We start from the raw sequence: 16,707 nt of genomic DNA on the forward strand, positions 1-16,707 counted from the left end.
GGAGGTGTCGTGGGACCAACTAGACGAAACACCAGTGAAAGGAGGTTCCCACCCGATGACCCCAAAGACATGTTAGTTATCACTGCTCACTGGTCTGTATAGTTAAGCCTTGCCATAATAGCTTATCATAGGGCTTAGGAGGTTATTCACTGAGTGCTGATCCTTTTCTAGAGCACAAACTTCTTGTGTTTATTTGAACTGAAATCCAAAACTTTCCAGGCAAGATGTGAGGTCCCTTGTAAAAGTGTTGTTGACATTGTCCATATGAATATTTAAATCACCCAGGAGTAATATATTAGGGGACAGAGAACATAAAAGGGTTAAAAAAGCAGAAAGTTAATTTAAAAAATCAAAAAGGGGCTTTGGTGGATGATAAACAGTTACTAGTATAGTAGGGATTAAGCCACTGAGTTGTATGGCAATAGACTCAAATGACATATGTAGGAGTAGTTATGGAGGACACTTTCCACTTGTTACTGTGGATTATCGCAAGCCCACCTTTTTGGAGCAGAACCATTATTAGGAGCGCTGTTGGAATACATATATACCATTTGGTCATTCAGTGAATCACACTCACGCAGCACAGAGTGTAGTCTGGGCACAGACAAAGCAGCAGATTGTCAGGTGCAGTGAAAGTGAAACTTGACTGTTCATTGCACCTGGTCTAAAAGTTTGCCTCTGCAGAAGCTGATCCTCTCATCTATCAATCTGACCAGCTCTGATCAGATCAACTGATAAAATATCCAGCCCGCAACTCAAAACTTCACAAACTGCACAAACTGAGTGAAAAAAGAAGAGCAATTGTTTATGCTTTTAGACTGAAATAGACGTCTAAAAGCATAAACATTTGAAACAGACAAAGGTAGTAAACAGTTAACAATCTGAGCCTGTCAGAGGCAAAAACTCACACTTTTAGTAGACGTACATTGAGGGTGCACTATTGCTCTGAAGATTTTACTGCAGCCCATTTGGTGTCTGCTGGCTGCAGTGCTCTCGCTAAATACATACTGTTGTTCCCCTTTGTCACTTAAACACAAAAACGTGAGAAAATGGGTTAAAAGGTTAAAAACTACTGAAGTTTCCCATGAATTACTCTACATTGGGTCAAAATGTTTGCATAAGCATGATCATGTCTTTCTAGAGTATTCTTCTACTCTTCTATTGCTCCAATGTTACAGTATGTACGAGCTAAGCATATATTTCAACTGCAAACATTCAAAACTGTCAAACGAATGAAGCATTCTCAAAAGCATGAGTGATGTGTGAAGCTTGGCTTGTCAACCATCACGCAACAACCTCTGACCATCACTGCTGAAAATTCAGAATGATTTCAACTGAAAATCAAAACTCCTTATTGCTGAAAAATGTGAATGGTTTTCATCATTTTGAAATCACTATATATATACAAGGACTTCCCTCTGGTTTTCTGCTTAGCTAATGAGTACAACACCACCTTATCTAAATTTGTTTATAAAGACAGGAAGAAAACACCCTGCCATCTGGAAGGGCTGGGCTCTACTGATGATTAGAAATGCAACACACACACACACACACACACACACACACACACACACACACACACACACACACACACACAGCAGAGCTCTCCCCTCCCATCATTCATCACTGCTGCCCATCAGCTCTGTCAGTTAGCAGTTGTAAAAGCCATTAGGCCATTGCTACTCACCCTGTTAGGACCACCACAAAGTCCATTACATTCCAGCCATTACGCAGGTAGGAGCCTTTGTGGAAGGCAAAGCCCAGGGCAATGATCTTGATGCCAGCCTCAAAACAAAATATTCCAATAAAGTAGGGCTCTGTGTCATCCTGTTAGGAAAAAGCAAAGTAGAAAAGGGAGGATTAATGGCATTACAGACTACCATCTGGCCGTGTCAATAAAATCTGATATTGACCAGTCAATGTCATCAACCTCCAATAAAATTAAGGGTCCTTATGATTTTCTCTAACAACTTCAGGATATCTTACTATAGGTCTATAACATTCAGTGCCCCATGATCATCTCCAATACTGCATGAGATGCAGTATTGGAGGTGATCAATACTGCATGAGATGCTTTCACACCCTGAAGATCTCCTAGGAACAACTACCACTGAGGACACTGAGGACACTGAGGTCACGTCTACAGATTTTTTATGGGAATTTGGCACCTTTGTACCTGAACGTGTCCTACAGTGAAATAATACATGGTGTGTATTGAATTTGGTGACCTGTGCAGACTTGACATGATATATTTAACATAACACACCAACAAGGATGAAGTAAGAGTCATAAAAGTTCTAATATTTATATTTTGTATTCACTGTCTCTTAAACTTATATAATTACTGAATGTTATTGGAGAAATCTGTTAAATGTGACAAAAAGAAAAAAAATTACATATTTTGAAAATATATACAGTATATATATATATATACACATATATACATACATATATATATGTACATATGTGTATATATATATATGTATATACATATAAATATATATATATATATATATATATATATATATATATATATATATAGTAAGCTATGAGAGGTCCTGGCAAGGCTTGAGAGCTGTCTGTTTTGTAGATGAGGTATGTTGGGTGCATGTATGTATTTATATATGTATATATGTATGCATATGGTTAGTGTTAAACTGGTAGGCAGGTGGTATCGATGAATGGAGCACAACATCTGTGTAATCAGGGGTTCAAGCCCGAAGGGCTGAAACCCTTTTGTTTCTGTCCTGTTTTATTATCATTATTATTATTGTTATTATTATTAGGGGTTCAAGCCTAAAGGGCTGAAACCCTTTTTTTTGGTCCTGTTTTATTATTATTATTATTAGGGGTTCCAGCCCGAAGGGCTGAAACCCTTTTGTTTTTGTTTTTATTATTATCATCATTATTATTCAGAAATCACATAAATGGACAAAAATAATCGAGCATCTGTCTGATTGTCATATAAACTGTTGGTAATCCTCAACACAGGTGTCCTGAACTGTCAAAGGTGTCTATCTTACCCACCTTTCAAGTTTTAAATGTCCATGCTGGCTTGAAACCTAGAATTGCTGCTTGCGGCTATATTAAATCTATTTATTTTTTTTGTTGTTTGGTTGTTTTCTGTTGAAATGTACTGAGATAGTAGAGGAGGCCACTGGGATGTTAAGTTTTTTGTCTGAGTTCAGTAATACTGCCTAGTTTATTTTTTATTTGAAAGTCCCGGTAATGCCAGACTGGGGTAAATGTATTTAAAGATTTGAGATGTGTCTATTTGTTTGGTTGGATTTCCACCAAGCTGTCAGAATCTCAGTTATAAATGGGTCTTTTAAACAGTTTTTTTTTCTTTTTAATTGACTGGGTAAGAAACGGGTCTGAGATTGTAGCATTGTAGAGTACTTTGTTTGATAATAGGGTTTGGATCATATGGAGAAAATCAAGTATCAAATTATTTTTGACCTAACACCTTAATATTGATATTGTTGATTATTGGTGCTTTCACTAAAAATTTACCCAATGAGATTTTTTTTTTTAATTGTCATCAGTATGGATATAATGACTAAGTGGATAAAGTAAATTATACAACATCTATAACAGTCTGACAAATTCAGAAAATTACACCACTTTACTGTAATACAGTCTTTAAAACCAAGGAGGTGAAAAAGTCACAGTGTCATATCACTGGGTTACACAACATTTGCAGGAAAGTCTGGTCTGCACTTGTCAAAAGGTTCAATAGCTGGCACACTATGATAGCACATGGGGTTATTGTATCGTTCCACGGAAGGGGCACAGTAGGGATATATTTTATATACAATTTTTACACAAGTCTCAATTCTGCAATGAGTGAAAAGATCTCGAATGAAAGGTCAGGCAAGGCCTTGTTTTCCATTTGAAATTGCTCTATTGTATATCAACTGGCATACATTAGAGCATACCCAAAAAGTTCAGTCAGGCAGAGTGTGCCCAAGGAAGCTAAAAAGAGCGTACCCAGAAAGCACCTGAATGGACACCATCACCTTATTTATAGTGCCGTCTGCTGTAACCCTCCATCGCAGCTCCAGTTATATTAGGCATGTGTCATACACCATCGATCCTATGGGATCTGAAACCCTGCCCCAGCCTCCATTAACAGGCTCTTTTAAAACCATGAAAAGACAACACATACAATATAACGACACCAAGTCTATCCAGTCTCACATTACCATAGGCGCAATTTTATAATATAACATTTTGGGTACCATGGTCATTGTTATTACTGCTATTCATTCATTAGTGAAAAGATAAAAATGTTCCTGTAGGTGAAGTCTTCTTCTATGCTTATTAGGAAATGGTGCATAATTCTGAGGGAACAGCACTGAGAGCTTGGCGGAGATATTGGTACTAGGCTATGGCAGTAATTGTTTTTTTCATACTGTCTGTCACTTTTCACTGTCAAAAGAGGACTCAAATGCAAATCATCACACAGGAAGGTTTGAAGAACAAAAAGCGATTTTTACTGACACAAGGCTGATTCAAAAAGACAAAAACTGGAGCAGGCAACAAAACTAGGGTAGCAGGATGAAGAAAAATAAAGTACCAATGAAAAAATACAGAAACCATCACTAGCACTGAGAAAAAAAAAGTAATGTTGACACAGACCCTTATTATAGCATTTATGACATTGTCTTGCCTACAATGCTGTGTTTCTAATATGCAATTAGTCTACTTAGGTGAGTCTTGCTGGATTTAAATACTTATGGCCCATAGAATAATGATAGATTTTTTTCTGGAGGGCCCGATAACACTTTATGCTATGGTGAATACTGACATATCAAAGGACGAAGATGATGATGTGCAGGTGTTAGCAGACTGGCAGTTGAAATCATGTGGTTAATAAACTGCTTTTGTAGTTGAAAGAAGTCATCTCAAGATTAAGTTATTTGTGGCAACACTCAAAAACAGGGGCAGAGGAATTTTTCTTTTGCTAGTCCAGTAACAATATGCCCACCACTCTCAGTTGCTATCTTCCACAGCTCAGCAAACAGTGCCACCAGTGGAGACTGATCTCTGGTTGAATGTGCTATGCACTACATCAACTCATGACAGCAGCATCAGTATTTTTGATGGTACTGAAATTCAAACCTTCGGAATTTCTATGTACCCCAGCACCTTAATACTGTGATACTGCCAAAGCCTTACTGATACCAAGACATTCAATGTAACCTATTGTTATTGTCAGAGGGAGTTTTTTTTGTTGTTGCTGTTGCGCATAGCATTCCAGTTTTCCTCACACACACACACACACACACACATGGACTAATCAGTGTTGGGATTCACTGGATCACACTGGACATGTGAAGGCTTCTTTTCTTGCCATCTGAAATGGTACAAGATCTCATGTTCTTTGTTCTTCAACAGAGGACAGTTATTTGACACCCATCTCCACAGGATGCCCCACCTCACACCTAAGTGAGAGTCTCAAAACTTGATTGGACAGTACTTTTACAGTGTCATGTGACTCTGTGATGTCACCAGGCAACTGTAGAAGTTCTGCTCCCTTCACTCTCAGTCTTCCCTCTTTTTTCCTCCTTGGCCCAGACAGGCCTCTCTTTCCTGCGGGGCTGCTGACTAGCTCAGACCCTTGCTCCTTGCCCCCAAACTACTAAAGGGAGGGCAACTGCTCACAGACTCTCTTTCTCCTGGACCATGACGTGCCCTTGCTCACATCAGGAGCAAACCCTGGAAACCAGAGAAATTAGTATGCAAACACAAGGTGTGCAACTAACTTTCCAGCAACAAGGAGAACCGAGTTGAGTTAGCAACCCAGCGTCTAACTCTGCACGGAACCCGAGCCACCAGCTTCCTTGGATCAGCACCTTCGGAACAAGGATACAACAAAGACTTCTTCTGGAACCACAGCTCTTTCCAGCCTTCCTCTGCTGGCTAACAAAAGCAGCACACCACAAAGTGACTCTTTCTTCCATCCATTCAAGGATTGGTAATGTAACAACTGGGCATAGCTTTATCACAGGCTAAGCAAGACTGTTTAACTTGTTGAATGTGATTTAATGCTGTTTATTGAGTCATTGTTGTGATTGTTTGCAGTTAGGTCATCGGTTCGTTGGCTTGGCCAAAGCTAAGTGATGTTAGTTTGCTAATGCTGTTCACAGACAACGTCTTGCATGCAACTAAGCATCCTCTGCACTGATCCAGACCCTATGCAACACATATCACATTCACATAGACTCGTTTATAAATAGACTTTCAACAGAGCTACACCCAAAGAGGCAACTCAAAGTTCCTTTGCCTTTGTCCTGACCACACAGTCAGACAAACCCTCCCCCAACCTGAAGCCAACTTTGATTCGGCCATCTTGTAGTTCTCTGTTGTCAGCCATTTTGTTTTGTAGGCCATAGTTCTCTGTTGTCAGCCATTTTGTTTTGTAGGCCAAACAGCCCTTTGATTACCACACCCAATTTTGTCACGTGCGCCAGAGTGCACACACGCGTACACACGTACACACGTGTATGTACACACACACACACACACACACACACACACACACACACACACACCAAGCGTGTATATAACACACACACACACACACACACACCAAGCGTGTATATAGTTAGAATTTGTGTGTTTTGGTTTTTCTTTGCTTTCTTTATGAATAAATATATTTTTGGAATCACACCTGCTGTCTGTTTAATGTTGCACAAGAGTGAATGAATAGTCAACCTCTGCTACGTCAAGAACTCCGAAATCCTTCAGGCTTTACTATTAAATTTGGTTATTGTTATTAATTTAATTATTAATCAAAATTCCAAATTGATAGTTAAATTAACTTTTTGAGACTGATATCTTTAACTGGCTATCATTTTTCCCTTTTCGGGAATGCTCAATCAATCAATCAATTTTATTTATAAAGCCCAATATCACAAATCACAATTTGCCTCACAGGGCTTTACAGCATACGACATCCCTCTGTCCTTAGGACCCTCACAGCGGATAAGGAAAAACTCCCCCCAAAAAACCCTTTAACGGGGGAAAAAACAGTAGAAACCTCAGGAAGAGCAACTGAGGAGGGATCCCTCTTCCAGGACGGACAGACATGCAATAGATGTCGTACAGAACAGATCAACATGATAAATTAACAGTAATCCGTATGACACAATGAGACAGAGACAGAGAGAGAGAGAGAGAGAGAGAGAGAGAGGGAGAGAGACAAGCTGATTTAATGTAAATTAAGTCACATTATTTAACATAATTAATAATTATTATGAATAATTATCAATTATTTCAGATAGCCAATTTGATACTTTAATTGGAGATCTAAACGTAGATTTAATAAGATTGTTATTCACGTCGGCGGCAATGACACCCGGTTACGCCAATTGGAGGTCACAAAAATTTATGTTGCCTTGGTGTGTAAATATGCTAAAACTATATCAGACTCCATAGTTTTCTCTGGACCCCTCCCAAATTGGACCACTGATGAGATGTTTAGCCGCATGTCATCATTTAATCGCTGGCCGTCCAGGTGGTGTCCAGCAAACGATGTGGGTTTCGTTAATCATTGGCAAACTTTCTGGGAAAACCTGGTCTGAGACGGCATTCATCCCACTTTGGATGGAGCTGCTTTCATATCTAGAAACCTGGCCATGTTTATTAGTAATTCAAACCCCTGACAACCCAGAGTTGAGATCAGGAATCAGAGTCACGGTCTTACACGCTTCTCTGAGCTTCTAGTGCAGTTACCCACCCATAATTTTATACAAACAGTGTCCATCCCTCACCACCTAAATTATCTAAATCTAAAATTAAACAAAGAGGAGTTGTGCATAACAACCTAATAAAAATTACAACCAATTCTGTGACAGAAAGACAAAACAGGAGAATTAAATGTGGACAGTTAAATATCAGGTCTCTAACATCCAAAGCAGTGTTCGTAAACGAATTAATATCAGATAATCATATTGATTTACTCAGCCTCACTGAAACCTGGCTGTGTCACGATGAATATGTCAGTCTAAATTAATCCACTCCTCCCAGTCATAATAATACCCACATTCCTCGAGGCAGCGGCCGAGGAGGAGGAGTTGCAGCCATTTTTAACTCTAGTCTGTTAATCAGCCCTAAACCTAAACTAGATTATAATTCCTTTGAAAGCCTTGTTCTTAGTCGTTTACATCCAACCTGGAAAACCTCGCAGCCACTTTTATTTGTTATAGTGTACCGTGCTCCTGGCCCGTACTCTCAATTTTTATCTGAATTCTGAGAGTTTTTATCGAGTTTAGTTCTTAAATCAGATAAAGTTATTACTGTAGGTGATTTTAGTATTCAGTGTACATAAACCCACTCACTGTTTTAACCACACCCTCGATCTTGTTCTGACGATTAACTTTTGATTTCTTACTACTTGATTACACACCACTCAGCAAAAGCTACTATGCTAGATGTTTATCAGATAGTACTGTTGCAAAATTTAAGGCAAAAATTCCATCAACGTTAAATTTAGTACCATGTCCTTCTGTAAAAGAGGTTTCCCGTACCGACTTTAAACTCTCCAGAATTGATCATCTTATCGATAGCGCTGCAGGCTCACTGCAAACAACACTCGACTCTGTAGCACCTCTTAAAAAGAAGGTAACAAAGCAAAGAAAGTTCGCTCCTTGGTACAATTCTCAAACCCGAAAATTAAAACAAATATCGCGAAAATTTGGAAAGGAATTGGCGATTAACCAAACTGGAAGAATCTCGATGAGTCTGGGAACAAAGTCTCAAAACGTATAAGAGGAGCCTCCGCAATGCCAGAGCAAACTATTACTCATCATTAATAGAAGAAAATAAGAACAACCCCAGGTTTCTTTTCTGCACTGTAGCCAGGCTGACAGAAAGTCACAGCTCTACTGAGCCTTGTATTCCTTTAGACCTTAGCAGTAATGATTTTAGGAACTTTTTTAATGACAAAATTCTAACTATTAGAATAAATTCATGACCTCCTGCCCTCAAACAGAACCAATCTGCCCTCAAACAGAGCTGTAAGACCTAATATATATCAAGATAGCATCTCCCCGATTTCTCTCCAACAATTGACCGCAGTGATTTCTTCATCTAAATCATCAACGTGTCTCTTAGACCCTATCCTAACTAGACTACTTAAGGAAGTCTTACCTTTAGTTAACACTCACATATTAGACATGATCAATATATTTTTTGTTAACAGGCTATGTACCACAGTCCTTTTAAGGTAGCTGTAATTAAACCTCTTCTAAAAAAGCCCACCCTGGATCCAGAGGTGTGAGCCAACAATAGACCAATTTCTAATCTTCCCTTTCTTTCAAAGATCCTTGAGAAAGTAGTCCATGATAATAATTAATTTGAGAAATTTCAGTCAGGATTTAGAGTGCATCATAGCACTGAGACAGCACTAGTTAAAATTACAAATGACCTTCTGATTGCTTGAGACAAAGGACTCATCTCTGTACTTCTTATATCAGATCTTAGTGCGGCATTTGACACAATTGACCATCAAATTCTGCTACAGAGACTGGAACACTTAATTGGCCTAAAAGGTTCTGCACTAAGTTGGTTTAAATCTTATTTATCTGATCGTTTTCAGTTCGTTCATGTAATATTTGACCAAGATTTGTCTTTGAATTCCCATTTAAAACAAACCTCACGCACTGCGTTCTTTCATCTGCGTAATATTGTGAAAATTAGGCCTATCCTGACCCGAAAAAGGCTCAGGCTTGCCTTGTACCAGCCCCTAATTAAGCTGACTTAGGCCTAGTCTGTCAGGAGCTCCTATAATACACCGAGCACCTTCTCTCCTTCTCTCTCTCTGTCTCTCTCTCTCTCTCTCTCACACACACACACACACACACACACCAAGCTTGTATATAGTTAGTTAGATAGAATTTGTGTGTTTTGGTTTTGCTTTGCTTCCTTTATGAATAAATACATTTTTGGAATCACACCTGCTGTCTGTTTAATGTTGCACAAGAGTGAATGAATAGTCAACCTCTGATACGTCATGAACTCCGAAATCCTTCAGGCTTTACTAATAAATTATCAATTCAATCATTAATCAACATTCCAAATTGATAGTTTAGTGAACTTTTTGAGACTGATATCTTTAACTGGCTATGATTTTTCCCTTTTCGGGCATGGTATCCCACAAGCTGATTTAATATAAATTAAGTCACATTATTCAACATAATTAATAATTATTATGAATAATTATCAATTATTTCAGATAGCCAATTTGATACCCTAATTGGAGATCTATTTCACGCCAGTGTTAAGGCTTAAGTCCCAACAAATGGTGCCGCTATGTAAAACATAGCACTGGTGCCTAGATCACAACAAATAGTATCCCCTCTTTTACAGTATCACCAGTAGGTTCCCTACATTTTTGGTGCCTCCATGTGACGCCCAGTATTGTTCCCAACATTTATGGTGTTCCCCCGTAAGGCCAAATATTATAATTTACAACATCAGATATCTTTGAATACGTGGATACGAAATTAAAAAAAATCTGGTAGGGCTATAAAAGATTTGTATAACAGGATGTTATCTGCACATTACCTAATTTTGCTGTGAAAAATGTCTTCTTCTTTGTATTAAGCAACGACCCCCATAGTCCATCATGTTAAAATATCCAACTTAACAGCAGAAATCAAAATGTTTACAGCCTGGTACAAAAAACACTTTTGGTCTCTGTACCTAATTTCAGCATTCATGACAACTGTATGGGAGGGTGAATTGTTTTATCACTTCCCCATTTACATGTTATTAAGGGCCCAATTTACACATATTTATGGGCTAGCCTCTTGTGAGTGACAAGCTGTCTGCAAGGCGTTGCTGCACTCCACAAGTCAAATCCACCCCTCACTCCTCCACAGCTCCACAAACCAACGGGTGATGTCATGGTAGCTATGTTCATCATTATATACAATCTATGGTTTGTATACCTGTGATACTAGTGGGAGCTAGGCAGCTGCAAGGGGGTCTGATGAAAATGGCAAACAATAATGAGGAAAGTGGCCATCCCTGCGTATTGCTTCGGTGCAGTTTGAGGCATTGAAATGTGTAATCAATGGTTTTAACAGATGCAGACAGTGAATTGTGCAGAGTTTTTATCCAGTGACTGACTGACTCTGCAAAAACGCATTTTTTGAGGGTTATTTAAAAAAAAGTCCAGTTTAAAGATCTTTTCTGCATCTAGTGATGTGTTCCTTAATAATAACAAAATGACCATCTGGATCTATTACTATGATTTTTTATGATATGAAATTTTATTATTAATCAAAATAGTAGCTCCTATTTATTTTTAATTGTTAATGCAGAGAAAAAAAAAATTAACATTTTTAGAGACATTTGTTTTGGTGTCTGATTAGAATTTTTGTGTTGAGGGGGGTGCATTGGTGGACCATATACTTTTGACCTTAGCATTTCTAAAGTCCCTGCTATGGCCCTGCACAGTAACCACTCTGTAGTAGCCCAGTTGATTTTTCTTTAAAGGGAAACACTGCCAATTTTAAACCAGCTGTGTCATTGCAGTGTGGGCAGCGTGCACAAATTAGTTTTAGTTTTTAGCTTCCCCCGATACTGCGACCACTAGGGGTGTAACAACAGAAGTATTCGTACTGAACCATTTGGTACGGTATGCATTACGAACCAAACAATACCTTGAACTGAAATAAAATATACAGCTTAAACTGTGTTTAATATGCCGTAACATTCTCAGTGCCACTGCACTCAACAAGGCAGCCCACGCCACAGAACAGGTCTGCCCCTCCCACCCCCAAGCCAAAACATTCTACTCCAGTGAGACACTGTGAAGCAGCTATGCCAAGCAAGCTCATTGCAAGATGGCTAGTAACACCATTACCAAACCAGAAATAAAAAAAAATAAAAATCATGGAAATTTCTCTAGCATTCTACTTTTTTTGCTGTATTGAAAACATACCTAACCATGATGCCATTGTATCATACTGAACCAAACCATTAATTTTGTGAACCGTTACACCAATAGCAAGCGCCTAGTTAGTTAGTTACTTAGTTAGTTATTTTATTGACACAAATAGATAAAATATTTGGGTCCAAACACTATACAAAAAAAAAAATATTGCATACAACAAATCCATCAATATTATTTAAAAACAAAAGGGGGGGAAAAAAAGGAAAGAAACCAAAATAATACATATACAGAAGCTCCCAACAGTCATTCTTTGGGACCTTGCCGGTCCTCCAACAGTGTGAGACAAGCTTGTAACATAAATAAAATCCTTTTATCAGTGTCCACAAAGAGAGAGTTCAGTTCAGTGGAATCATGTCCATATTTTGCACGGATATCCTTCGTGCGAGGGCACACCAGTACATGTTTTTCATCTTGTATGCCAGTATTACAGCAACATACTCGTTGCTCAGGTGGTGTACGACTCCACCTTCCCATTTCCACTCGCAATCTATGGGAGGACAACCAGAAGCGTGTAAAAGTTATTCTCAAATGATCTTCAATATAAATTGTGTTTGTAGTATGCAGTGGATGAACAGATAAGTCTGGGTTGATGGTTTGGTAGGTCTTGTATCTTGTTCCCTGTTTAGTTCGGAATTCGTCAATCATCTCCCTGCGACTGCGCTCAATGTAGTCTGGTCTTTGCATGATCTCAGATAGATATGAGTTTATAACTTGGTTCTCCTTTCTTGTTAACTCGAAAGCATAGTATAAAGGGTCATGAAGCATGCCATGATGCTGCTTTACCTTGTTCAAAAAACTGGCTTGCTTTTCTCTCACTAGGGCTTGCACTGAAGGTAGTCCTGCCTCCAACAGACAGAGCACGTTAGGTGTAGTTGACCTCACCCCTAATAGGGATTTCACCCCAGTCATATAGAGAGACTCAACAGACTTCAGGGAAACCTTAAACCAAGCCTCACACCCATACAAAATTGCTGATGAAAATGCTGCCTCAAAAAAGATAATTAATTTATTTAAGTGTTTTGTTTTCTCTTTTATATGCAGATCCAAAGAGGTTCGACCATTTCCATCAGCAGTAAAGATGGCTCCCAGATATGGATAACTGTCACAATGCCTCACTATAAATGATTCAAGTGGAATAGGCTGTCTGTCTTCATCCGATCCCAAAATAACCATAAACTTTGTTTTATCTCCATTAACAAGCATGCCATATTCATCACAGTATTCTTCTAAACATTTAAATTTTTCAGTCAGCCTTTCTCTTGAGGTTGCCAGTATAACAGTATCATCCATCAGCATTAAAACATGAAGCCACCTCAAAAATCCATTTTCTCCACATTGTTGTTTAATTTTTCTAATAAGCAAACATCACAAACAAAAAACAGGATGTGGGAGATCCTTGCCTCACCCCAACAGAAGATGTTATCATAGTGGAACCCAAAATACTTGTCACACTGTACATTGACATCAGAGCCTTTGTGCTCCACTGTCTGGCAGGTTAACTTCTATCACAGAGGTGCCTGGATAGTGTGACGTGTGTGGTTGTGCTGCTGCCGTGGTCCTGCCAGATGCCTCCTGCTGCTGCTGTTATCATTAGTCATACTTCTACTGTTATTATACACATATGATTATTGTCACATATGTACACTATCAGATATTAATATATACTTTCAACATATTGTACCACAACAGCCAGAATTATAATTATAATATTATTACTTTCATTAATGTTGTTGTAAGCTACTGTCATTACCGTCTGTCCTGCATCTCTCTCTGTCTCTCTGTCTCTCTGTCTCTCTCTCTCTCTCTGTCTCATTGTGACATACGGATTACTGTTAATTTATCATGTTGATCTGTTCTGTACGACATCTATTGCAGGTCTGTCCATCCTGGAAGAGGGATCCCTCCTCAGTTGCTCTTCCTGAGGTTTCTACTGTTTTTTCCCCCCGTTAAAGGGTTTTCTTTGGGGAGTTTTTCCTTATCCACTGTGAGGGTCCAAAGGACAGAGGGATGTCGTATGCTGTAAAGCCCTGTGAGGCAAACTGTAATTTGTGATATTGGGCTTTATAAATAAAATTGATTGATTGATTGATCATAGTAAGTCCACACCCCAGGCTCTTTAAAATTCTAAACAATTTTCCTCTTGGGACCCTGTCATAAGCTTTAGAAAGGTCTATAAAAGCAATGTAAAGTTTAATCTTCTTTCTTACACAATATTCTATTAAAAGCCGAAGTGTCACAATATGTTCAACACAGCTCCTTTTTGGTTGGGCGCCAGCCTGCTCTCGGAATGGCTTATACCAGACCATTAGTCTATTATTCAGTACATAATCATATAACTTTGCTATGCTATTGATCACCCCTATAATTATCACAATCTTGGGGGTTACCTTTCTTTTTTTTTTTTTTAAAGATATTTTTTAGGGCCTTTTTTGCCTTTAATTAGGATAGGATAGGATAGTAAAGTGTGAGGGGGGGAGAGACATGCAGCAAAGGGCCACAGGCTGGAGTCGAACCCGGGACGCTGCGGCAACGGCCTGCTTTACCACTAAGCCACCGACGTCCCAGGGGGGTTACCTTTCTTGAATAACATGACCAGTTTAGCACAGGCCCAGCTAATTGGATAATCCATCACAAAGACAATATTCATAAATGTGCATAAAAAATATTACCCATTCCCCTGGCAGAAGTTTGAACACACCTGGGCTTACTCCATCAGGGCCCGCCCCTTTTCCTGACTTTAGCTGGTGGTCACTTACATACTGAACTTCCTCTACTTTGATAGGGTCATCTAATAGTGGCATGTTAACATCAGTCCTCCATATGCAGCGGACTTTCTCTCTCACCAGGAGGGGGATTCAACAGCCTCTCTATATGTGTTTGGAAGTCCATCCGGCGTCTCTTGAAGAGGAGTTACAGAAAACTCCCCTTTCCAATCAATAGCCCGCCATAACATCTTAGCATCACCACATTCTAATATACGCTGCCACCGGGGTGAGAGTGCTACCTGGTTTTCAGGCAGACTATGTGGCAGAGATCTGGGGCTGGCTAGTTTGCTCTGGGCACAGTTATACTAAGATTCTGTTAACCACACAGCCATATCATCTAGATTCTGGTCAAAGCTAAGGACAGGGATTTCTAGTAGACTTATGTTGTGGGCAAACTGGTCTGCATTGATTTTTGTGAGGGGTATTTGTTTCCTGCACAGGTTTACTTTAGCACAAGTCGTACCAGAATGCACACATAGGTCCTGAGCACGCTGTTACAGAACCTTTGCATTTATCACACAAGTTCTATAGACAAAGGTGCGTGATCAGATGGCATGTCCAAATTTTGGTTCACTTCAAAGTTTTCAACACAACTAATACACGTAGCACTGATTAAGCAGTAATCCACTTCAGAAAGCCATTTTTATCTCTTCCGATAAGTTAGACAACTAGGGAAGGAGTTAGACATTGTATGTAAATTCTTCACAACCAATAAATTATTATCTTTACAAATTTGACAAATATTTTTCCCATTAGTGTTTACAGTTTCATCAGCAGGCTTGTAGTACATGTTAGTTCTACCTTCAAGCAGCTCATTCACCTTGTTTCCACATCTAGTGTTCATATCACCAACCACCACATAACCCATGGTGTTATCCTGAGTTCTGGCCTGGATTTCTGCTAAGCTTACATTAGAGAAAAAAGGTGAATCAGATGGTAGAATATATACTCTACCTAACCTTATACCTGGAACACTCTGCAGTTGAAACCAGATTTGCTCCTCAGCTGATGTATTAATTACAGTGATGTCATTTTAAATATTTTGCTTAAACAGAACAGCAACACCTCCTCTCTGGCTATTTTGATTTTTTGCTACTACAGGTATGAAACCAGGAACGTGCACCACCTAGCTTTTTTAATCTCCAACAGCACCACCATGTCATGATCTTTTAACCACTGCATCACATTTATGCTTTCCAATTTATTCCTCAACCCACTGACGTTCCAAAACCCAAACCTTAAATGCTTTGACCCTGTAGCTGAAAAGGTGACACAAATTTGCAAATCACCTCACCATCTTTTGTTACAGCATGCTTTTGTAGTCCAATCTGATTGTACACTGAACATTTGCTGGAGCTGTCCTTTCAACTTTTGCATGGTCATGCAGCCTCTTCCATTCCCTACGAACAGCAGGGTGTTGGTCTTTCTTTTCTGCGAGTTCTTCAGTTTCCTGGCATTTTCCATCACAGTCTTTGCCTCTGATATGGTATTTGTAACCACCAACAGTGGGCGAGGTGGTGAATTTTCATCCCTTGGTTTCCCGAGCCTCATGACTTTAGCTGGCACCACACCAGGGCATTAAATCTCCACCAATATGTCTTCAACAACAGCTGCATCCTTTTCCCAGTGTTTCTCTCCTCTATTCTCTGCCACTCCTGTAAAGATGAGTTTTCTCTCCTTATCTTTGCTTTCCAAATGTTCAAGTGCACGTTGCTGATGGGCTACAGCTGTCTTCACCATGCCATATTGCTCAGTCACAGTAGCCATTTGAGGCTTTGGGCTCTAGTTTCGCAGACCGGGCGAGGCGGGGGCGCAGCGCACCTGCGCTTCGCTAACTGGGTGTGGCCAGGCGGATTTTGCAAGTTTGGCACACCGTGCGCGCTGGCGCAGTTACTCCTCTTTCCCACCTCCGTCCCTCCTACCTGCGCAAGTCGGAAAGAGGGAGGAGAGAAGGCGTGGAGTGGGTTTTACACA

The 16,707-nt window shown here is 39.5% G+C and overlaps 1 protein-coding gene across 1 annotated transcript in view; it reads right to left on the reverse strand.

The window, feature by feature from the left end:
• The window catches only part of cacna1ba (calcium channel, voltage-dependent, N type, alpha 1B subunit, a), a 783,270-nt gene that overhangs the window by 758,155 nt on the left and 8,408 nt on the right, over positions 1 to 16,707 (reverse strand). The window contains exon 4 of the mRNA XM_050050840.1: positions 1,688 to 1,827. Within this exon, the coding sequence (XP_049906797.1) occupies positions 1,688 to 1,827 (140 nt within the window). The remainder of the gene's footprint in view (positions 1 to 1,687; positions 1,828 to 16,707) is intronic.

Source organism: Epinephelus moara, chromosome 8 (genome assembly GCF_006386435.1).
Source record: "Epinephelus moara isolate mb chromosome 8, YSFRI_EMoa_1.0, whole genome shotgun sequence".
Classification (NCBI taxonomy): Eukaryota; Metazoa; Chordata; class Actinopteri; order Perciformes; family Serranidae; genus Epinephelus; species Epinephelus moara.